Here is a 24616-nt window from a genome sequence, read left to right as displayed (position 1 = left end):
CAAACCTCCCGACTCAGACCCCCATCCCTCCCGACTCAGAACCCCATCCCTCCCGACTCAGACCCCCAAACCTCCCGACTCAGACCCCCAACCCTCCCGACTCAGACCCCCAAACCTCCCGACTCAAACCCCCAAACCTCCCGACTCAGACCCCCGACTCAGACCCCCAACCCTCCCGACTCAAATCTCCATCCCCCCCAACCCTCCCAACTCAAAACCCTCAAACCTCCCAACTCAAACTACCCAAACCACCCAAATCAAACTCCCAACTCTTCCATACTCTCCTGATGGGAATATGGTGGCAGGCATCATCCTCTCTCCGACCATGTGTGAGGCAAGGTAGTGAATGTCAGGCTATTTGACCATCAGAGGCATCGCAATCAAGCAATGGGTCACTAGGCAGTGATTGGAAGTCTGGCTGATTTTTTCCTTCCCCAAACACCATGAAGATCCAAGGTTCAATCCTTGGTTTCTAAAAAGTTAGCTGATCTCAACTGAGGTGGCAAAAGAAGGGCTGAAATTGGTCTCAGCCCCTCTCCCCAGCTGGCGAGTTGTTAACCAGGGGTTTCCACTTCTGATCGCTAGTCACTGTGAACACTGGTGCAAAGTGTTTGTGGTGATCAAAGAGGCTACACACATTCACTATTTATAAATAATAAACAGGAAAAGTGACCATGAAGCTGTCGGATTGTCGTAAAATCCCAACTGGTTCACCAATGTCCTTTAGGGAAGGAATCCTGCCGTCCTTCCACGGTCTGGGCCTATATGTGACTCCAGTCCCACACCAACGCGGTTGACCCTTAACTGCCTTCTGAAGTGGCCTAGCCATCCACTTGCACCAAAAAACTCAGGTCAACTAGGGATGGGCAATAAATGCCGGCCTTGCCAGCAATGTCAACATCCCGAGAACGAATAATTAATATCCAGGCTCACTTGTGAAGAATGGGCTTGGGATGACGTGCCCGACGGACGGCAGGCAGAGCTGTAGGCCAGGGACAGTCGGCACCTTCAGCAGCGAAGGGGAAACACACGCCAGTTGGATTAGTCCAGGATTCTCCTACCTGAGGGGTTTACGCTCAATGCAAACTTTATCAAAGACATCCTTCAAGAATGAGGGCGGATTCTCGGCTACCACATGATGTACTCGTAGGCGGGACTTCAGATACTCCAGAAACCGCTTCATGAACCCAACAAAGTGCTCGGCAGTGCGAATATTACCAGGAATGGACTCTGGGTGCAAAAGGAAAGAAAGATTTGATTAACCCTCAACCCCCTCCTCCTGGACATTGGCGTTGGTGCTTTTGTAAAGAATTACCGGGGCCGGGGCGAGGGGCCGGGGCCTGGGTGAGGGGGTAAAGTGCTGAGGCCCACAGCCTAGGACACCAACAAGGCTGAACAACAGCAGGAGAGAAGACTGTATACCAAGTAATGGTGGTTAAATGATGTCTGCAGATTGTAGGAGACTGCGGAAAGGCAGTCAAGAGATTGCAGGTTCAGGGTGGCGAAGGGCCAGCTGAGGGTTGGCGTCAGGATTAACAGCTGGAATAAGCTTCCAGGAAAGGCGGGTGAGGCCCAGACACCGGACTCATTTAAGAAACAGCTGGATGCTGTAACAGGGAGGTGTTACGGCTGATGATCTGGGAGGATAGGATCCGATGGGCCGAAGGGCCTTCTTCCTCCAAATCTATCGGTGAAGAGCGGTCGCTTCAGCGAGGTGCCACTGAACAGCATTTGGGGCAACAACTGGCAGCTTCCGGAGAGGAGGGGAGAAAACTGGAAAAAGGTACAGAAACGAGGTCGTGTAATACCATCACTGTGGTACGCACACAACGATCCCAGCTTATTATACATTCTGTGGAACGTGGATTTAAACACTACAAACAGCCCCTGAAGGCAAAGCCTGGACTTACTTGTTCCCACAACACAGCCATGTACATATAGTAGCTTTTTAACCCAGTACGTACGGCTACTGAACAGATCTCAATTCCTTTTCCTCCTACTGTACCTTGTAGGATTTCTTCTGGCAACACTGGATTAGCTAAATAGACGTCCGTTTCCCTGGCAACGTGAGCTTCCTTCAATCCTTCCACCAATCGCCTGTATTCTTCCTTTAGCTTGGCAGCATCTGTTTCTTTTATACTGGCGAGAGAAACATTTGTTCCGTGAGAAGATTAGTATGTTCGGAAAATGCCTTTAGGCCAACTGGGCATTTAATGTGCGAGGAATTCCAGCACCATAGTTAAGAGTCTCTAAACAAAAGCGCTGAGAAATCCATACAGGTAGTTTCTTGATCTGAATCACACGCTCTCCCTGTAGGATCACACCTTACTTCAACTCGGCTCACAGAACGTAGGTGAGGGCGGGCAAGAGTCAAGAGCCTCAAACACCCAGGTAATTGGAGGGGTACTTCTGGTGTCTGACTGAGTAAAAATCACACAGCTCACCGGTATTCACCCGCCTGTAATCACCCTACCTGTGAGGGCATTGGGCTGCAGAGCAATCGGGAGTCAAGTGGGAAGAATCACAGCTCCCAGTGGCAGAGTTACATCGAACGTACAGCACAGAAACAGGCCATTCGGCCCAACAGTTTTGTGCTCCACACGAGCCTCCTCCCACCCCTCTTCCTCTAACCCTGTCATAACCTTCTATTCCTTTCTCCCTCATGTGTTTATCAAGCTTCCCCTTAAATGCATCTATGCTATTCGCCTCAACCACTCCGTGTGGTAGCAAGTTCCACTCTCTGGGTAAAGAAATGTTTTTTTTGACCTCTGTCTTAAACTTGACCTTCGCACCCCGACCTCTTGCCCTGGTGAATCTGGCAAGCGCTGCTCAGAGTTTATTCTCTCTGTTCTGTCCCTGGTTTATTTGGCGCCACTCTTCACCTGTCTAACACTGGGGGCCAGCCTTGTGCTAAACCTGCCAAGCGAATGGCAATATCGTTCCCTCACTCCCAGTGCATCAGTCCAGCCCGCTGCGAGTCTCGGTGTTTGATCCGATCTGTGGCCTGTCCCTTCAGCAGGAACGAGAACGAGGAAGGAAGATGATTAAAACCTCTGGATTAGAGACTCACTGTTGGATGGTCTTCTGTAGTGTTTCAATGTTGTTCTGGCATTGGTCTAACATGCGACGTGTGATGTTCACACTCATCGAGTCGATGCACACATTGTCTGAAAAGCATTTTAAAAGTGCTTTCGTTTTTAAATATATAAACATTTAAAAAAAAAATCACAAGAGGAACAGAAACCAAGGTGATTGAGCCAATTAGCAGAATAGTTCTCCACCTCCGGGACCTAAGTCCGGCTAAGACCGATGGGGTGAAGCTCTCCTGTGGCCGTAAGGGTTCTTTGTAAAATAAATCCAGGTGCGGTCTCACTCCAGGCCACAGCACAGAAATGCCCCAAATTGGTCCATTGGATGGTTGGTGAGGGTATTGAGGCACACTTCGGAATTTGGGGGTTAAGGCACGTTATTGGGGCAAAACAAAGGGAGCTTTATTCCGAATCTAACCTGTGCCATACCGGACCGGGGAGTGCCTGATGCACACACCGGGTGCAATTAAATAAAGGCTCCATTCCGAAATATACAAATTCCCCCCACACCGTCATTATAATTATATATATTTTTACAGTGTTGAGGATTCCAATACGACAACATACCGATATTGTGGGCCTCGTCAAACACCACCACCGACTTACGGGTCAGCTCCTTGGAGACCAGGTCTGCAATCTTGGGGTCCAGTAAGTAATGGTAGCTGTACACAACAATGTTCGCATGCAGAATCTGACAGGACGGTCACAAAATAGATGCATTAGTGACGGGAAGCATTCAAATATCATGTCATCCGGATGTTTTGCTCCTCCCAGCCTAAAGACATCGACATCTGGTTGGGATACTGCTCCACAGGGAGCCGATCGCTCTCAGTAACTTCGCCCGAGTGGCCACTGTGTGTGATCACGTCCAAGTCTGATGCTTAAGTGATCCAAGGTCCCCAAACACACACACACAAAGAGCATGCACGCACACATACGTATCCTGGTGCACACGCCTGTGCCCATGCACAGGCACACACATGCACGCAAACATGCAAGAGCATACACACACATACACACACACACAAACACATACACACAAACACACGCGAGCCTGTGCCCCCCCACACACACACACATACACACACACACTCACACGGGCTCACACCCCTCCCAGTAGGGGATCATTGGATAACAATCAGGAGAGGGCTGGCCGATTTTTCCCTACCTCCTTAACCAACTGCATCGTCCCGACCATCAACTCAGCTGAGATCAGCAGAGACCGGAGTTTAAACCAAGATTCCTGGTCTGCACCGCTCAGAGACAGAGACTTTACCAGGCAGGACCCTGGGCCTTCCTGGGGAGTGTGCATGTGTGGATCATGAGGAAGGGCTGGACCAGGCTCAGATATAATGCTCTCCACTGTAGAATGCACAGTGCAAGGACCAGTGCAACTGTATAGTCATTGCCTTCAGACCGAGGAGAAATAGGAAGAGGAAAACTGGGAAACACTGACACTCGCCTGCGGATCAGTTAAAAAGTCCGGATTCACTTACGGAATATCGGGCCAGGAAATAGGGACACCACCCCTTCTGTCTCCCGTAAACCTTCAGGTCATCCAGGTTGTAAACCCCAGAGGGGAGCAGCATCTGTCGCCCATGGACATCAAACTCCTGTCAGAGAGAGAAATCACAAACACACGTTACAGAGCAAATCACAGACCGTCAGCGAGAAACCCGGGCAAAGTCCTGGGACCGAAGGGAGGGACAGCAACAAGTTGGAATAGGCGAGAGCACGAGTTAAACCAAGTGGCAACTAAGCTCGAGTTTTCAAAGGCTGCAGTTTGTAGGAAGGAGGGAGGGGGAGAGTTCTCCATGGCAAAGGATGAGTTAAGAGTAGGGGATGGTGAGGTGAGTGCGGATGCAGGGAGTCGGTAGAGAGTGTAGGTTGGGAATAAACCCAAGCCTTTCCTGAACTGAGCTATCAGGGTACACCTCACATGCGCAGCGGTTCAAGAAGGCGGCTCACCACCACCTTCTCAAGGGAAATTAGGGATGGGCAATAAATGCCGGCCTTGCCAGCGACGCCCACATCCCGTGAAACGAATAAAAAATAAACAATCCCAGAGGGGAAGGCATGGTCTGCCATGAGGAGGATGTGAATGCTGAACAAACCTAGCCTGCAGTCCATGGGATCAACAGTAAGGAACCCCATTATTCAGCTGCTAGGTGGTGATCTCGATTTAAAGTTTATAAATCTTAGCTGCGGTTCTGCACCTCGTAGAATCGGCAGATGGGAACGGTGGGATTGCTGGCGTGCTGCATTCTGATGTGTGACGCAGTCAGGCTGTGGCACTTCCCATCGACTTCCTTTCCAAACCGCTGCCCACTGACCTGGAAACAGCAAGAACAAAACCAAATATATAGAAAAATTACAATATATATATATATATATATATAAAAGAACACGGGCAAAGTGCATTTCTGCAGCGCTTTTTGTTTCCTCAAGACATCCCAAAGTGTTTCACGGGCAATGAATTAATTTTGAAGTGTAGCCACTGTTATATAGGCAGCCAAATTGCACACAGCAAGATCCCACAAACAGCAAATGAGGTAATGACCAGTTAATCTGTTTTTTGGCAACAGTGGTTGACCGGGACAGCAGGAGAACTCCCATGCTCTGCTTTGAATAGTGCCATGGGATCTTTTACATCCATCTGCAAAACGGTATCTCTGACAGTGCAACACTTCCTCAGTACTGACCCTCCGACAGTGCAGCGCTCCCTCAGTACTGACCCTCCGACAGTGCAGCGCTCCCTCAGTAATGACCCTCCGACAGGGCAGCGCTCTCTCAGTACTGACCCTCCGACAGTGCAGCACTCCCTCAGTACTGACCCTCTGACAGGGCAGCGCTCCCTCAGTACTGACCCTCCGACAGGGCAGCGCTCCCTCGGTACTGCCCCTCCGACAGTGCAGCGCTCCCTCAGTACTGACCCTCCAACAGTACAGCGCTCCCTCAGTACTGACCCTCCGACAGTGCAGCACACCCTCAGTACTGACCCTCCGACAGTGCAGCACACCCTTGGTACTGTGTTGAATTGTCAGCCTAGTTTATGTGCTCAAGTCCTGGAGTGGGGCTAGAATCCACGAGACCAGAGACAAGAGTGCTACCCACTGGAACTTTGGGTTAAATCTTTTGCTCATCAAGGTGAGCGATGCTAATGCTGAGAATTTCCTGTTTTGGGCGACCAGTGGCAGTCGCAGATCAGCTACAGTAGGGGTTGGGTGTGGAGTAAAGCTCCCCCTACTCTGCCCCAACAATACCCCCCCCCCGTCCCACCAGCTGCCACTGCACCACTGTGAAATTTTCCTGCTCCCCACACCAGCCATCCTGTGGCCTCTGAGCGAGACTGAGTGCTGAATGTGGAGCAGAGTTTATGCTGCCACAAGCAATGGGGTTGAGATTGTGCCTAAAATCATGTAGGATTGGGGACAGGCCTTCATCTCAGGTCAGGGAGATTAAAGGCCTGTGCTCTAACTGACTCCACCCTGCATATTCCTTACTCCTCATATTGATGTGAAGACTTTTGCTGAGACAATGAGCACCGCAGGCAGCAGGCCAGGCACAGTTACACCAGCTGACACTGCGAAGGAGCCAAGTCAGCCTAGTGCAGAGTGATTATTCCAGTGTGAGACCCATCGGGCACACTTTAGCAAAACTCACCTCTGGGTGGATGCAGAGATTCTTCCTGGAACTAAGAGCCAGCGCCAGGAATTGCATTTTCTCTCCAGTCTGTTTCTCGTAGTAATCTAGCAGCTTGCGGAGCTCCTCGATAACCTGAGGCACAGAGAGAAAACGCAAAACACACACAAAGAGACAGAGGGTGGAGAAAGCGGAAGAGAGCAAGACAGAGAGAATATTTAATATTCAAAAAACTGCAGCAATGTAAATTGCCAGCACAGTCCTGAACTTGCATTTCCCTTGTGACCACCTTTGCCCAGTGAAGAGTAGGGCTAAATGTTTAGATTCTTTGGCTGGGGGCAAGTAGGACGTTTCAGGCAGTTTCTTCTTCGTGCCCTATTCAAACAAAAAGAGCCTGAATCTCGCCCTCTGATTACTGAGAGCTGACTCGATTCCAGTCTTCAGTCACCACGTCTACGGAGATCCCACAGAAAAGGAACAGTAACCGGTGCGTGTGACCCGCCCACTCCACAGACTCCACAGGACTGGGTACCAGCGTGATTCTGGCGAAACACAGCAAACACTCTTACTCCACAGTCTCTTGATTTTTTAAAATTAAAACCTCGCAGCAAATTTAAATATGTAGAAAGCTCCGTTTAAACTTCCCACATTTTAAATGAGCTCCTTGCAATTTGTGGGACTCATGATTAGGTCGTCAGGCGTTGGCAACACCGATATTGTAAACAGATCATTTAACGTACATCCCTAGCTCTGCTCCAACCCCTAGCTACTTATATGTTGTAAATCAAATCAGAACTTTAGAAATACAATTGTTAAAATGTAATAATTAAAAAATACAGATCTGAACTGTAGCAATGGTAGGAAAAACTAAAATTAATCTCAGAGTCCCTGGCATAGGGAGAAAATGCCTAGGGTTGGGTCAGGCTGCAATGCCCCCACAGTCCAATAGCTACACTCATACACAAAGAGCAGCCACTCAGTGGGGTACCAGTGTCAAGAGGTGCTGGTGATTGCACGCCAAGAGTTAGGACGGTAGGCATTACGGTTACTGCGGTTCTCGTATGAACACTTAACGCACTCAGCAGCACTTTAACCCGAATGGGTCGGTGTCCGTGATAAAACAGAACAGGTTCGGTAAGTGCTCATCTCAGATCAGCGGTGATTATAATTTCTACCCTGGTGCCGACATGAACGTGGAGATAAATGGAGCGGATTTTTTTTTTAAAAGAGTTAAACATTTTCTTTGACAGCTTGCTGCAAAGTGGTAACAAACCCGAATAACGTTAAAAAATGTAAATCCTGGAATCAAACTAAAATGCGGGAAATACCCCAGAGGGAGATGGGCACCGATGGACAGATTACTGTTGCAGGTCGAGGCAGCTGGTTCATTGAAGGAACCCAACTGAAACAATAATTTTCAGACGGTGACTGACCTGCAGTGTATTTCCAGTGATTTAATATCCAACTATGTATTTAAACTAAAAGGATTTCACAAACTTTCCTTACCTTCTCTATCTCAGGAACTGTTCGAGAGCAGTAGATCAGCTTAGTCACTTCTAGTGGATACATCTGGAGGGACAGGAGAGAGACAGACAGACAGACACGTACATACAGAGGATGAGTGAGAAACACACAAAGTAAGACAGACAGGTAAAGAAAGAGATTCAAAGCAAGCAGGTGACAGAGAGAGATGGAGAGAGAGAGAGAAAGACGGAGAGAGAGACAGAGGGAGGGGGAGAGAGAGACAGAGGGAGGGGGAGAGAGAGACAGAGGGAGGGGGAGAGAGAGGTAAAGAAAGGGATACAAAGCAAGCAGGAGACAGAGAGAGAGAGAGAGAGAGAGAGAGAGAGAGAGAGATATTACTGAATTGAACTGAATCCCTCCCAGAAGGTGGGAAACCACAGGTAAAATTATTTACATCAGTGATCAGAGAGCAGGTCGACCCGAGACAGCTAAAGCACGGACAGATGTTGCACCGAACTAATTGTTCGGGTCATCAGGGCAGAGGAGCATGTGTATTTACGCTGGGTGATAGCAGCGGGAAGCCCAGGCTGCAACAGTATGTGAGGGTTAACACTGTATCCCAAAAACCGACGGTCCGGACATGTATCAGCATCAACGTGTCCCCTCTGTACACACTGCGCACACATGTCCCCTCTGTACACACTGCGCACACATGTCCCCTCTGTACACACTGCGCACACATGTCCCCTCTGTACACACTGCGCACACATGTCCCCTCTGTACACACTGCGCACACATGTCCCCTCTGTACACACGTGTCCCCTCTGTACACACTGCGCACACATGTCCCCTCTGTACACACGTGTCCCCGCTGTACACACTGCGCACACATGTCCCCTCTGTACACACTGCGCACACATGTCCCCTCTGTACACACGTGTCCCCTCTGTACACACTGCGCACACATGTCCCCTCTGTACACACGTGTCCCCGCTGTACACACTGCGCACACATGTCCCCTCTGTACACACTGCGCACACATGTCCCCTCTGTACACATGTGTCCCCTCTGTACACACTGCGCACACATGTCCCCTCTGTACACACTGCGCACACATGTCCCCTCTGTACACACGTGTCCCCTCTGTACACACTGCGCACACATGTCCCCTCTGTACACACTGCGCACACATGTCCCCTCTGTACACACATATAGCCTCCGTATGTACTGCGCACGCATGGGGGTCGATTTTAGGATGTCTGAGCAGGTGCGTTGGGGGCTCGTAAAATCGGGGAATCCCGGAGCGGGTCCGGAGCCCAGCTCCAACCCGCCCACTTCCAGGTTCCCCAGTGACGCGATCGGGTGTGTGCGCAGTGGACTCCCCCGGCAATTAAAGCCGGCGAGATGACAATTTAAATACTTACTTACCTAGTAGAGGTACTTGACAGACCTCATTGAGTGGAGATTTTGGCAGGGGTGCAATTTTCACGGATCCTCAGCGTGTTTCCCGTGCTGTGGGAAACAATCCCTGTTGGAGCAGACGTGTTTCAGTCAGCAGCCAGTGGGAGATGCAAAGGTTTATTTGACCGTTGGGGGGGAAAACCTCATTTATTGCAGCAGGGCACTCTGTCACTTCAGACAAAGTTTTGGCTGCAACACTTTAGTCTTTCCCCTCAAAATTATTAATTTATACCCTAAACTCTGCTGTGAGAACACATTTACCTACTTTGCGGACCTCCCTCAAACTCACACCGTCAGGATGGGGGGGGCGCCATGGCTGCATTCATCACTTCATCCGAGGACGAGCAACATCACCAGCCTCGCCAGGCACGCCGTCCACCTCCGCCACGTGGAGCTCCACAACACAGTGCTGCACCACAGGCCCCTGAACAAAATAGTTGTGCAACTACACATACACCCACTGTAAGGTGACCCAATGGGTGGCATCAGTGGAGAACCTCATGAAAGCAACTTATTGCACAAGCCAGTCAAGAATGGCCAAGACGTGGCAGTAGTGCTGACAATATAATATTTAATGTGAGTTGAACCAAAATCAAATATAAATAAAAAACATGACAAACCGTCAAACACCCTTGTGCATCCCCTTTGTGCTCACGAAACCTTTACCTTACGCTACCTACTACTCATACGTGATGCATCCCCTGTGGCTACAGCAGAGGTAGTGGCAGGTTGGGAGAGGGTGACCGTGAAAGAGATGCATCAGAGGGTGTGTATGAGACAGAGCCATGAGATTGTATGAGGATTGGGTTGAGTGGTAGTGGTGGGATGAGTACTGGGGAGGTGAGTAAGTGCAGGTAAGTTGAGGATGAGGTTTGAATGGATGTGAGGAGTGATGTGATAGAGTAGTGATGTCAGTGCAGAAGGAGTTGTGGGGTGGGGGCGGTGATGTGGAAGACGGAGTGTAGGAGAATGAGTAAGTGTGCTCACTTTAGCTGACCTGGTTAGGTCATTGAAGCGCTTCCTGCACTGTATCCAGGTGCGGGATATGTTGCTGGTGCTGCTGACCTCCTCTGCCACCTCGAGCCACGCCTTCTTGGTGACAGAGGCAGGCCTCTTCCTCCCGTCCGCCGGGTAGAAGATCTCCCTCCTCACCCCATCCAGTAAGACCTGGAGTGAGGCATCATTAAACTTGGGAGCAGCCTTTCCCCCGGGCTGCTCCGTGCTGTAATTTTGGCTGTTTGCTGCAGGAGCAGCATTGGAGGACTGCCCCTTTAAATAGGGCTCCTCCAGCTGACAGCCTGTGATGCGGGTGCGCAGTCCGCCCGCTGCGCAGGAGCCCGGAAGCCAAGGTAAGTGGCTTCAATTTACTCGTGATTGCGTGGGGAACCCACCGATTTTACTGGGCGGATAGTCAACCCAGGCGCCCAGTCAACCCCCCGCTGCCAACCCGCCTCCCTGGTAATATCGGGGCCATAGAATCTTATGGCAGAGAAGGCGGCTATTCAGCCCATCGTGTCCGTGCCAGCCGAAAGAGAGCTATCCAGCTTAATCCCACTTTCCAGCACTTGGTCCGTAGCCCTGTAGGTTACGGCATTTCAAGTGCACGTCCAAGTACTTTTTAAATGAGTTGAGGGTTTCTGCCTCTACCACCCTTTCAGGCAGTGAGTTCCTGACCCTGGGTGAAAAAATTTCTCCTCAGCTCCCCTCTAATCCTCCTACCAATTACTTTAAATCCATGCCCCCTGGTAACTGAGCCCTCTGCTAAGGGAAATAGGTCCTCCCTATCCACTCTATCTAGTCCAGTCATAATTTTATACACCTCAATTAAATCTCCCCTCAGCCTCCTTTGCTCCAAAGAAAACAACCCCAGCCTATCCAGTCTTTTCTCATAGCTAAAATATATACTCTCTGTACACACTGCATGCACGTATACCCTCTGTACACACTGCACGCACGTATACCCTCTGTACACACTGCACGCACGTATATCCTCTGTACACACTGCACGCACACATATACCCTCTGTACACACTGCACGCACACATATACCCTCTGTACACACTGCGTGCATATATATCCTCTGTACACACTGCGCGCATATATACAATCTGTACACACTGCGCGCATATATACAATCTGTACACACTGCGCGCATATATACAATCTGTACACATTGCGCGTGCATATATACCCTCTGTACACACTGCGCGTGCATATATACCCTCTGTACACACTGCGCGTGCATATATACCCTCTGTACACACTGCGCGTGCATATATACCCTCTGTACACACTGCGCGCACATATACCCTCTGTGTATGAAAGCTGTGTGCAGCATCCTCACCGTCTGATAGGCTACGATCAGTGAGAGCAGCGATACCGTCTTCCCTGTACCCGACGGCATTTCCAGAACCCCATGGCCCTAAAACACAGGAAGGGACAGTGTGCATAAAGCTTAAACCATAGAACATGTACAGCAAACATCACCGTCAAAATATGCTGTCAAATATTACAAACAACTCCCAAAAAACAGATTTTTTCAAATGGTGTTTTTGCAAGTTTTGTTGATGCAATGAGAGACAACTCTCCAGACAATTCAATGGGACAGAACAGGCCCAGGGTCGATCTTCGTTCTGTGCGAAGTGAACGACAGCTTGGGGGGATGGGCGGGAGGGGGAGGGGCTACAAATGGCTTCTGTGTAAAAACAAATTAGCCAGAATTCCTGCTCCCGATCACTAGCCAGTGATCTCTATGGAAACTGCACGTGGACATCGAGCGAGAGCAGAATCGGGCTCAGCGGTGACTCCTCCATAACTTGAACGGCCTGTCAACACTCACACCTGAAGAATAATTACTCGGGTGACGTGCTGTAGGGCAACCAGTGATTGCAGAAATGTACCCCGGTCGATACCTTCAGGATACAGTCTGCGGGAGGCTCTGTGAGATATCGAGAGTTTCTGAACATACTGTAAGAAACCTCATTCTGTAAAAGGATCTATTATCACTTGTAGACTGATTCTAATTCTACTGTTTTAAGGACTGCGCTATTTTAGCACCTTGCTGTGATTTTTCATTTTGTTTATCATTTCACCTATGAATAAATTTGACCTAATCATTTTAGCCTGTCGGCATTGGTCTAGTGGTGGGTTACTTACAGGGGGAGAGAGAACATTGTGGACACCCCATGTATTTTCCTACAGTAATACCTTGATAAGGGTCTAATTGTTGAACCTGAGCACACTGATCTATGCACAGAGATGAATAAAGATGCAGTTTCTGTTCGCACATTGGCTCTGCAATAAACACAAGAGCCATTGTTGGTGAAAAGTCCAAGCTGTAACGATGGATCCAAGTTGAATCAGCCGAGATTAATCACTGCGACCCAGAAGCTCAGTTTCTCCTTTTGTGACAAACACCATTTTTTTCTTTTTCCAAACAGCCCAAGTCTCTCTCAAACTTGACTCCTGCGCCCATAGGTTCTTCTAACCCCTCTCTCGCGCACTCCTGCACAAGAAAAAGCTTCTTGTCCGATTAGCGACATCTTACATCTACTCTCCAGCCTTTCTCTCCGTCCATTTATTCATACCATGGTGGCCAGCCATCCTTTCCCTTCCTAAGGACCAGCTTGCCTCAGTCGGTACCACTCTCGCCTCCGAGTCAGAAGGTCCTGGGTTCAGACACCACTCTAGGATCTGACCACACAACCTAGGCTGACGCAGTAAGGCACATCAAGTTGTGTGGAAAGTTACAATGGGACAGTGACAGACTAAGTGAGTGGGCAAAACTACAGCAGTCGGAACTGAATGTGGGCAAGTGTGAGGCTTCGGATCCAAGAAAGGCAAATCTTAATATTTCCTTAATGGCGAGAGATTAGGAACTATGGAGGGGCAAAGGGATTTAGGTCCCCATGTAAACAAATCATTAAAAGCTACTGCACAGGTACAAAAAGTAATCAAAAAGTCTAATGAAACGTTGCTCTTTATCTCAAGGGGGCTGGAATTCAAAGGGGAGTAAGTGATGCTTCGGTTGTAACAAGCTTGGTTAGGCTCCATCTAGAGTACTGCGTTCAGTTCTGGGCACCGCACCCCACAGCCTTTCTGATGAAAGGTCATCGACCGGAAATGTTAACTCTGATTCTCTCTCCACCGGCTGAATGTTTTCCAGCATTTTCTGTTTTTTTTTTAATCGCAGGAAAGATACACTGGCCTTGGAGGGGGCACAGAGCACGTTCACCAGAATGGTAGCAGGGCTTAAAAGGTTAGATTATGAGGTCAGGTTGCATAAACTTGGCTTGTATTCCCTGAGTTTAGAAGATTGAGGGGTGATCTGATTGAGGTATTTAAAATGAAAAAGGGATTCGATAGGGTAGATACGGAGAAACTATTTCCTCTTGTGGGGGGAATCCAGAACAAGGGGGCACAATCTTAAAATTAGAGCCAGGCCATTTAGGAGTGAAATCAGGAAGCACTTTTTCACACAAAGGGGAGTGGAAGTCTGGAACTCTCTCCCCAAAAGGCTGTGGATGCTGGGGGTCATTTGAAACTTCCAAGGCTGAGAACGATAGATTTTTGTTGGGTAAGGGTAGCAAAGGATATGGAGCAAAGGCAGGTAAGTTGAGTTGAGGTACAGATCAGCCACAATCTAATTGAATGGTGGAACAGACTAGAGGGGCTGAATGGCCTCCTCCTGTTCCTATATTGCTATGTCCAGTGAAGTACTGCGGCAGTCAGAGGTGTCGGCCTTTTAATGAGACATTAAATGGAGCACAACCTGCCTGTCCTGGTGGGCCTTAAGGATCTCATGGCACTTTTGGACGATGACATAGGGCGTTGTCACAGTGTCCCAGTCAACATTCCCCATAACCAATCAACATTCCCCATAAACCAGTCAACATTCCCCATAAACCAGTCAACATTCCCCTCAACCAGTCAACATTCCCCTCAACCAGTCAACATTCCCCATAACCAATCAACATTCCCCATAACAAATCAACATTCCCCATAACCAGTCAACATTCCCCTCAACCAGTCAACATTCCCCATAACCAATCAACATTCCCCATAACCAGTCAACATTCCCCTCAATCAGTCAACATTCCACATAACCGGTCAACATTCCCCTCAATCAGTCAACATTCCCCTCAATCAGTCAACATTCCCCATAACCAGTCAACATTCCCCATAACCAGTCAACATTCCCCATAAACCAGTCAACATTCCCCTCAATCAGTCAACAGTCCCCATAACCAGTCAACATTCCCCTCAATCAGTCAACATTCCCCATAACCAGTCAACATTCCCTCCTCCACCAAAAAAACAAATTAACTTGTCATTCATCACATTTACTCTTTGTGGGATCTTGCTGTGCTCAAATTGGCTACCACAGAACACCGGACCTGAAGAACATTGGTCATCCTGGGAGAAACGATGGGATGCTTTAAGTCTGTCTTTCCTCTTACATTCCACAAGCTTGCACCCCACCCACTCGTCAACAGGATAAGAGCTTGGCGTCCGATAGCTGATCACACCTGAGGACTGGAATCCTAGCTTCCCCTGACAAGTTACCTTAGCATCGAGGATCCTCTTCAGCTCCAACATGTAGGAGTACTGCTCGGGGTAGATGAAGTCATAAGGGAAATACACCAACAATCCGTCAATATTCAACCTGAGGAGAAACAGCAAAGAAATACAATGCTGATATTGGGAGATAGAAGGGGACGGAAGTCCATTTGGGTTTTTAGAAAACTCTTTCAGGACTTTACGACATTTTATTTTGTCCAGTGAATTGTAGATGTCCTATCCCCCAACGTACAAAATTCAAGCCTCATTTCCCGGTCCTGCCCCAGTCTATCTGAGCAGTTTTCTCCAGTCTTCTGCCTCTGGGTTACTGCTCATTCCCCACTGTCTCTGGGTTACTGCTCATTCCCCACTGCCTCTGGGTCACTGCTCATTCCCCACTGCCTCTGGGTCACTGCTCATTCCCCACTGCCTCTGGGTTACTGCTCATTCCCCACTGCCTCTGGGTTACTGCTCATTCCCCACTGTCTCTGGGTTACTGCTCATTCCCCACTGTCTCTGGGTCACTGCTCATTCCCCACTGTCTCTGGGTTACTGCTCATTCCCCACTGTCTCTGGGTCACTGCTCATTCCCCACTGTCTCTGGGTTACTGCTCATTCCCCACTGTCTCTGGGTCACTGCTCATTCCCCACTGTCTCTGGGTTACTGCTCATTCCCCACTGCCTCTGGGTCGCTGCTCATTCCCCACTGTCTCTGGGTCACTGCTCATTCCCCACTGTCTCTGGGTCGCTGCTCATTCCCCACTGTCTCTGGGTCACTGCTCATTCCCCACTGTCTCTGGGTTACTGCTCATTCCCCACTGTCTCTGGGTCACTGCTCATTCCCCACTGTCTCTGGGTTACTGCTCATTCCCCACTGTCTCTGGGTCACTGCTCATTCCCCACTGTCTCTGGGTTACTGCTCATTCCCCACTGCCTCTGGGTCGCTGCTCATTCCCCACTGTCTCTGGGTCACTGCTCATTCCCCACTGCCTCTGGGTCGCTGCTCATTCCCCACTGTCTCTGGGTCACTGCTCATTCCCCACTGTCTCTGGGTCGCTGCTCATTCCCCACTGTCTCTGGGTTACTGCTCATTCCCCACTGTCTCTGGGTCACTGCTCATTCCCCACTGTCTCTGGGTCGCTGCTCATTCCCCACTGTCTCTGGGTCGCTGCTCATTCCCCACTGTCTCTGGGTTACTGCTCATTCCCCACTGCCTCTGGGTCGCTGCTCATTCCCCACTGCCTCTGGGTCGCTGCTCATTCCCCACTGCCTCTGGGTCGCTGCTCATTCCCCACTGCCTCTGGGTTACTGCTCATTCCCCACTGTCTCTGGGTTACTGCTCACTCCCCACTGTCTCTGGGTCGCTGCTCATTCCCCACTGCCTCTGGGTTACTGCTCACTCCCCACTGCCTCTGCTGAACCATCAGAGGCCGATCTTTCACTCGTTGCCTCTCTTCCTTGTTCCGAAATCCCATTAAAACCCATGTCTTTGACGATGTTTTCAGTTCCCCCCTTATTAATTTCTCCTCCCACCCAGCTCAGTGACCTCTTCACCACCCCCCCCCCCCCCCCCCCCCACCACCTTGTAAAACTCTCAGGGAGGTTCTTCTATGTGAGGGACACTGGAGAAATGCAAGTGGTGATGCCCATCGAAGTGAAGGACGTTAAGTGTTGGTGAGTGGAACATTTTCGATTTCAGACACACGTTAAACACTCCCAGGGCAGGTACAGCACGGGTTAGATACAGAGTAAAGCTCCCTCTACACTGTCCCATCAAACACTCCCAGGGCGGGTACAGCACGGGTTAGATACAGAGTAAAGCTCCCTCTACACTGCCCCATGAAACACTCCCAGGGCAGGTACAACACGGGTTAGATACAGAGTAAAGCTCTTTCTGTTCTGCCTCAGCCCAAACACTCACTATTGCACCATTGTCACACTTTTTCACTTTGCACACAAGGCACCGTGGCCTCTCCGAGTGAGATCGACAATTATTGCTGAACTGAGGCCTGTTTATATATCACAGGAAAAAATATATTTGAAACTATCCAGAGATCCCAGTTAATATTACACATAAAACTGCAAATTATCAAAAGGCTCTATTTGGAAAATTTACCACATTTTAGTGAGACTGAACGTGGGGGCGTTTGATTACAGGAAAGATGTGATCGCACTAGAGAGGGTACAGGGGAGATTTACGAGGATGTTGCCAGGGCTGGAGAATTTTAGCTATGAGGAAAGATTGGATAGGCTGGGGTTGTTTTCTTCGGAACAGAGGAGGCTGAGGAGAGATTTAATTGAGGCGTATAAAATTATCAGGGGCCTTGATAAAGTGGATAGGGAGGACCTGTTTCTCTCAGCAGACAGGTTAATAGCCAGGGGACATAGATTTTAAGTAATGGGTAGGAGGATTAGAGGAGAAATTTTTTCACCCAGAGGGTGGTGGGGGTCTGGAACTCACTGCCTGAAAGGGTGGGAGAGACAGAAACCCTCATCGCATTTAAAAAGTACTTGGATGTGCACTTGAAGTGCCGTAACCTACAGGGCTACGGACCAAGAGCTGGGGAGTGGGATTAGGCTGGGCAGCTCTTCCTCGGCCGGCATGGACACGATGGGCCGAATGGCCTCCTTCTGTGCCGTAAATTTCTATGACACCAGGTAATCTATAGTGTGCAAGTATGATTTCAACAGTAAGATCCTTGGACACAGGTACAGACATGCTCAAGACTAATGCCACGAAGCACTTTGCACAAAGAAGGAACACTCGGAAATGGTCTGGTTGGACAGCGGAGGTGCAATTTCTGGAATTATCCACAGGCAGCTAGCTGCTATAGTGGAGGAATCACAGATCCCCATGGATGGACGGGTTGAAGGGCCTCCCTCGTCAGTACTGGTCTTTGTGACCATTTCTGGGACATTCGGTTGTGGGTTCAAGCTGAGCATCATATCCAGGCTGACACTCCCAATGCAGGAGGTGCTGTACTAGAGGTGAGGGTGCCCAGGCCCTCCCTCTGCCTGTCCAGGTGGCCATTCAGGATCCGATGGCACTACTGAGGGAGCAGGGAATTCTCCCCGTGTCCGGGCCAAAATTCATCCCTCGAGCTTCACCACAGAAATAGGTGATGGGGTGGAGGCAATGCATGGGGGAAGAGGGTGAAGGGGATGCGGGCAGATGGGGGAGGGGACAGGGTCAATGCATGCGAGAAGGTGGGGGAGGGGGGCAATGCATGGGAGGAGGTGGGGAGGGGATGGGGGCAATGCATGGGAGGGGATGGGGGCAATGCATGGGAGGAGGTGGGGAGGGGATGGGGGCAATGCATGGGAGGAGATGGGGGAGGGGGGCAATGCATGGGAGGAGGTGGGGAGGGGATGGGGGCAATGCATGGGAGGAGATGGGGGCAATGCATGGGAGGAGATGGGGGAGGGGGCAATGCATGGGAGGAGGTGGGGAGGGGATGGGGGCAATGCATGGGAGGAGATGGGGGATGGGGGCAATGCATGGGAGGAGGTGGGGAGGGGATGGGGGCAATGCATGGGAGGAGATGGGGGATGGGGGCAATGCATGGGAGGAGGTGGGGAGGGGATGGGGGCAATGCATGGGAGGAGATGGGGGAGGGGGGCAATGCATGGGAGGAGGATGGGGGAGGGGGGCAATGCATGGGAGGAGGATGGGGACAGGGATAATGCATGGGAGGGGGAGGAGGGGGTAATACATGGGAGAGGGATGGGGGCAGGTGAGGGAGGGGAGCAATTAATGGGAGGGGGAGGGGGATGGGGGGAGGGGGATGGGGGGAGGGGAGGGGCAATGGAGGGGGGAGGGGATAAAACACTGAAGCCCAGCACCCCGGGGGTCGGGGTAATTCGGGGGGTTTTGGGGGGGGGGGGCCCGGGGACAGCCCATAATACTCGGCGCACTCCTCACCTCATCCTCGCCGCTCCCGCCGCCGCCGCTGTCCCGCCCCCCGCCGCCGCCGCCGCCAATCACAGCGCGCCGTTCCGCTCTCCCTCCGCCTATTGGCTCACCCGCCTGTCCGTCAAACCCCTCCCGGACCCGCCCTCCTGCCAGGCCGCGGCAATCGAGCGCCGCGCTCCGGAGCCAGGCGCGAAGAATCGAGAGCCGAGTAACAGAGTGGATGGATTGAGCAACTCAAGCTTTTTAATGGGATGGGGGGGGGGGGTCTAAAAAATATAATCAGAGAAAAGCTGGAAAATACATAAGAGGCCCCCCAGCACCTGGAGAGTGGCTGGTGCTTTGGGTGGAACCCGAATGTGCCCAGATTCATGTCCATTGTGGTATACGGGACAAAGCAGCCCGCTTGATTGGCACCCCATCCACCACCCTAAACATTCACTCCCTTCACCACCGGTGCACCGTGGCTGCAGTGTGTACCATCCACAGGATGCACTGCAGCAACTCGCCAAGGCTTCTTCGACAGGACCTCCCAAGCCCGTGACCTCTACCACCTAGAAGGACAAGGGCAGCAGGCACATGGGAACAACACCACCTGCACGTTCCCCTCCAAGTCACACACCATCCCGACTTGGAAATATATCGCCGTTCCTTCATCGTCGCTGGGTCAAAATCCTGGAACTCCCTTCCCAAACAGCACTGTGGGAGAACCTTCACCACACGGACTGCAGCGGTTCAAGAAGGCGGCTCACCACCACCTTCTCAAGGGCAATTAGGGATGGGCAATAAATGCCGGCCTCGCCAGCGACACCCACATCCCATGAATGAATTTTTTAAAAAAGCATCAACTAAAAATGTTTCTCTTCTGTTCACAAAATCACAATAATTACGGATGAAGAAGGCGATTCGGCCCATTTTAATTCATTCATCCAGTAAGACCCTGCAGTTTCTCTATTGCAGCGTCCAATTGTTCCCTAAATTATTCTGGGACTTTGTCCTGCACTACTCGGTCTGAAAGTTTAATCCACAGGTTGATCACTCTTTGTGTGAAGAAGAACTTCCCGATATCGGTCCTAAATTAGGTGTCTGCTGTGGTTCAGTGGGTAACTTGCCAAAGAATGAGAAGGTGGTGGGTCCAAGTCCCCCTCCAGAGACTTCAGCACAAACTCCCAGTGCAGAAATTAGGGAGTGCTGCACTGTCGGAGGGGCAGTACTAAGGGAGCGCTGCACTGTCGGAGGGGCAGTACTGAGGGAGCGCTGCACTGTCGGAGGGGCAGTACTGAGGGAGCGCTGCACTGTCGGAGGGGCAGTACTGAGGGAGCGCTGCACTGTCGGAGGGTCAGTACCGAGGGAGCGCTGCTCTGTCGGAGGGGCAGTACCGAGGGAGCGCTGCACTGTCGGAGGGTCAGTATTGAGGGAGCGCTGCACTGTCGGAGGGTCAGTACTGAGGGAGCGCTGCACTGTCGGAGGGTCAGTACTGAGGGAGCGCTGCACTGTCGGAGGGTCAGTACTGAGGGAGTGCTGCACTGTCGGAGGGTCAGTATTGAGGGAGTGCTGCACTGTTGGAGGTGCTGTCCTTTGGATGAGATGATAAACTGAGGCCCTGTCTACCTTCTGAGGTTGTTGTAAAAGATCCCACATTACCACTTGAAAAAGAGCAGGGGAGTTTTCCTGGTATCCCGGCCAATATTTATCCCTCAACCACCACTGATAAATAAATAGATAATCTGATTGTTTATTATATTGCAGTTTGTGGGATCTTGCTGTGTGCAAATTGGCTGCAGCGCTTTGGGATGTCCTGAGGTCATGAAAGGCGCTATATAAATGCAAATCTTTCTTCTTCAGCCTGGGAAAAGAAGTATTTGAGAGGTGATCTTATCGAGAGACATCAGATTGTTTCGGGAAACCCAGAATTATACTTTAAATTGCAAGAATAAGAAAAGGAGGCGCAGGTTCATAGGAGTAAAAGGTAAATTGAGGATTGGTGTCAGGGGAAATGTTTGTTCAGACGGAGAGACTGATGGAGATGTCACTGAAGAAACTTTTGTAAATGTGGGAGAAATGGAGTATTTTGGAGTGATCTGAATATCTAAGAAGCCAATGGCTGCAGCAATGAGGGAAGTATTGGGTCTTTCTGGGCAATGAACTAATCTGTAAGTATCTTAACCTCACTTTCAGGTGCAATCTTCCTCATGCAATTTGCTGCTCATTTTATTTTCCTGCTTTTACAAACACTTTTATATTTTATTTAAATTTCAGGCAGAGGGGTGAAAATTGGATTCTCTTAATTTTATAATGAATTGTTTTGGGGAAAAACAATTACTGCTGTTAAATTGCAGCCTCATTTATAAAAAGTTTGAACTGACAAAATAATTTCCATAAATGATAAATTAATTTTTAAAAAGCAAAAAATTGTGAATTCTGATTTAATTGGAAGGGAATTTGTATTTGCAGAAACCTACTTACTGGCCAACCATAACCGAACTTCAGTTTATATTATTTTAATCTAATCTCGCTGTTTAATGAAGTAACGCTGGAATTAATGGAATTTTGCTGTAATTGCGGGCCGGCTGAAGCGGAAACAGAAATTGCTGCAAAAAATTCCCGCAAAAAGCGCTGCTGCTGAGCGGAAACTCCGCGAAAGGTGGCGGTCGGTGTCGGCCACCCGAGGCCCCGGGGAGCGACTGGAGGAGAAAACCCGGAAATTCACCGACCCGGAAATCCGCGGACCCGGAAGTCCCCGGCGGAGTGACGGCGATGGGAGACGAGGCTGTTTTCGAGCTGCTGCACCTCGAGATTGTGGCTCAAATCTACAAATGTGTGGAGCCCGGAGACACGGTAAACCCCCACCCCCCCAAAACCCCCCCCCGCAATCCCCCAAACCCTCCCCAATCCCCCAAACCCTCCCCAATCCCCCAAACCCTCCCCAATCCCCCAAACCCCCTCCCCAAACCCCCCCCCCCCATCCCCGCTCCCCAAACCCCCCCCCCCCATCCCCGCTCCCCAAACCCCCCCCCCCATCCCCGCTCCCCAAACCCCCCCCCCCATCCCCGCTCCCCAAACCCCCCCCCCCCCATCCCCGCTCCCCAAACCCCCCCCCCCATCCCCGCTCCCCAAACCCCCCCCCCCCATCCCCGCTCCCCAAACCCCCCCCCCCCATCCCCGCTCCCCAAACCCCCCCCCCCATCCCCGCTCCCCAAACCCCCCCCCCCATCCCCGCTCCCCAAACCCCCCCCCCCATCCCCGCTCCCCAAACCCCCCCCCCCATCCCCGCTCCCCAAACCCCCCCCCCCCATCCCCGCTCCCCAAACCCCCCCCCCCATCCCCGCTCCCCAAACCCACCCCCCCATCCCCGCTCCCCAAACCCCCCCCCCATCCCCGCTCCCCAAACCCCCCCCCATCCCCGCTCCCCAAACCCCCCCCCCATCCCCGCTCCCCAAACCCCCCCCCCATCCCCGCTCCCCAAACCCCCCCCCCCCCATCCCCGCTCCCCAAACCCCCCCCCCATCCCCGCTCCCCAAACCCCCCCCCCATCCCGCTCCCCAAACCCCCCCCCCATCCCCGCTCCCCAAACCCCCCCCCCCATCCCCGCTCCCCAAACCCCCCCCCCATCCCCGCTCCCCAAACCCCCCCCCCCATCCCCGCTCCCCAAACCCCCCCCCATCCCCGCTCCCCAAACCCCCCCCCCATCCCCGCTCCCCAAACCCCCCCCCCATCCCCGCTCCCCAAACCCCCCCCCCATCCCCGCTCCCCAAACCCCCCCCCATCCCGCTCCCCAAACCCCCCCCCCATCCCCGCTCCCAAACCCCCCCCCCATCCCCGCTCCCCAAACCCCCCCCCATCCCCGCTCCCCAAACCCCCCCCCATCCCCGCTCCCCAAACCCCCCCCCCATCCCCGCTCCCCAAACCCCCCCCCATCCCCGCTCCCAAACCCCCCCCCATCCCCGCTCCCCAAACCCCCCCCCCATCCCCGCTCCCCAAACCCCCCCCCCATCCCCGCTCCCCAAACCCCCCCCCATCCCGCTCCCAAACCCCCCCCCATCCCCGCTCCCCAAACCCCCCCCCATCCCCGCTCCCCAAACCCCCCCCCCATCCCCGCTCCCCAAACCCCCCCCCCATCCCCGCTCCCCAAACCCCCCCCCCATCCCCGCTCCCCAAACCCCCCCCCCATCCCCGCTCCCCAAACCCCCCCCCATCCCCGCTCCCCAAACCCCCCCCCCATCCCCGCTCCCCAAACCCCCCCCCCATCCCCGCTCCCCAAACCCCCCCCCCATCCCCGCTCCCCAAACCCCCCCCCCATCCCCGCTCCCCAAACCCCCCCCCCATCCCCGCTCCCCAAACCCCCCCCCCATCCCCGCTCCCCAAACCCCCCCCCCATCCCCGCTCCCCAAACCCCCCCCCCATCCCCGCTCCCCAAACCCCCCCCCCATCCCCGCTCCCAAACCCCCCCCCCATCCCCGCTCCCCAAACCCCCCCCCATCCCCGCTCCCCAAACCCCCCCCCCATCCCCGCTCCCCAAACCCCCCCCCCATCCCCGCTCCCCAAACCCCCCCCCCATCCCCGCTCCCCAAACCCCCCCCCCATCCCCGCTCCCCAAACCCCCCCCCCATCCCCGCTCCCCAAACCCCCCCCCCATCCCCGCTCCCCAAACCCCCCCCCCATCCCCGCTCCCCAAACCCCCCCCCCATCCCCGCTCCCCAAACCCCCCCCCCATCCCCGCTCCCCAAACCCCCCCCCCCATCCCCGCTCCCCAAACCCCCCCCCCATCCCCGCTCCCCAAACCCCCCCCCCATCCCCGCTCCCCAAACCCCCCCCCCCATCCCCGCTCCCCAAACCCCCCCCCCCATCCCCGCTCCCCAAACCCCCCCCCCATCCCCGCTCCCCAAACCCCCCCCCCCATCCCCGCTCCCCAAACCCCCCCCCCCATCCCCGCTCCCCAAACCCCCCCCATCCCCGCTCCCCAAACCGCTCCCCGAACCCCCTCCCAATCCCCAGACAATCTCCTGAAACACAGGCGAGTTCTCCCTGACCCCAACCAATGTCACTAAAACAGATTATCCGGTCATTATCACATTGCTGTTTGTGGGATCTTGCTGTGCACAAATTAGCTGCCACATTTCCTACATTACGACAGTGACTACACTTCAAAAGTACTTCATTGGCTGTAAGGCACTTTGGGACGTCCTGAGGTGGCGAAAGACACTATCGAAATGCAAGTCTTCCGTCCAGCCCTAGCCCCTAACTCTGGATTATCGCCCACAATCGTTCAGATCCCTGCTCCTAAATGCCTCCAAAATCCACTCCACTTTCCTGCAAGGAACTCTTTAAAAACCCACCTCTTTGACTGTGCTGCTAGTTCCCTTCCCCTTACTCTTTCCTGTCTCATCCCTGGTATCCTGATAGTTCTCATGAGGTCTGTTGTATAAGTCTTGTTTTCTGTCGCTAAGGAATAATGTATTGTTTCTGTTAATACTTTTTGGAATGACTTGTA

General features: G+C 52.4%; 2 protein-coding genes across 2 annotated transcripts in view; one reads left to right on the top strand and one right to left on the bottom strand.

Moving 5' to 3' along the window:
* The window catches only part of ercc2 (excision repair cross-complementation group 2), a 35714-nt gene extending 16546 nt beyond the window's left edge, over positions 1–19168 (bottom strand). The window contains exons 1-11 of the mRNA XM_067975011.1: positions 19138–19168; positions 15222–15321; positions 12001–12078; positions 8238–8300; positions 6753–6866; positions 5306–5422; positions 4586–4702; positions 3657–3780; positions 3071–3167; positions 2006–2139; positions 1062–1230 (exon numbers count right to left, since the gene is read on the bottom strand). Coding sequence (XP_067831112.1) covers positions 1062–1230; positions 2006–2139; positions 3071–3167; positions 3657–3780; positions 4586–4702; positions 5306–5422; positions 6753–6866; positions 8238–8300; positions 12001–12078; positions 15222–15321; positions 19138–19142 — 1118 coding nt within the window. The 5' untranslated portion in view covers positions 19143–19168. The remainder of the gene's footprint in view (positions 1–1061; positions 1231–2005; positions 2140–3070; positions 3168–3656; positions 3781–4585; positions 4703–5305; positions 5423–6752; positions 6867–8237; positions 8301–12000; positions 12079–15221; positions 15322–19137) is intronic.
* Positions 19169–21834: 2666 nt separating this feature from the next.
* LOC137306001 (trafficking protein particle complex subunit 6b-like) overlaps positions 21835–24616 on the top strand; it is a 6680-nt gene continuing 3898 nt past the window's right edge. The window contains exon 1 of the mRNA XM_067975010.1: positions 21835–21963. Coding sequence (XP_067831111.1) covers positions 21883–21963 — 81 coding nt within the window. The 5' untranslated portion in view covers positions 21835–21882. The remainder of the gene's footprint in view (positions 21964–24616) is intronic.

This window comes from Heptranchias perlo, chromosome 41 (assembly GCF_035084215.1).
Source record: "Heptranchias perlo isolate sHepPer1 chromosome 41, sHepPer1.hap1, whole genome shotgun sequence".
Classification (NCBI taxonomy): Eukaryota; Metazoa; Chordata; class Chondrichthyes; order Hexanchiformes; family Hexanchidae; genus Heptranchias; species Heptranchias perlo.
This window is presented reverse-complemented; position numbering and strand designations above follow the sequence as displayed.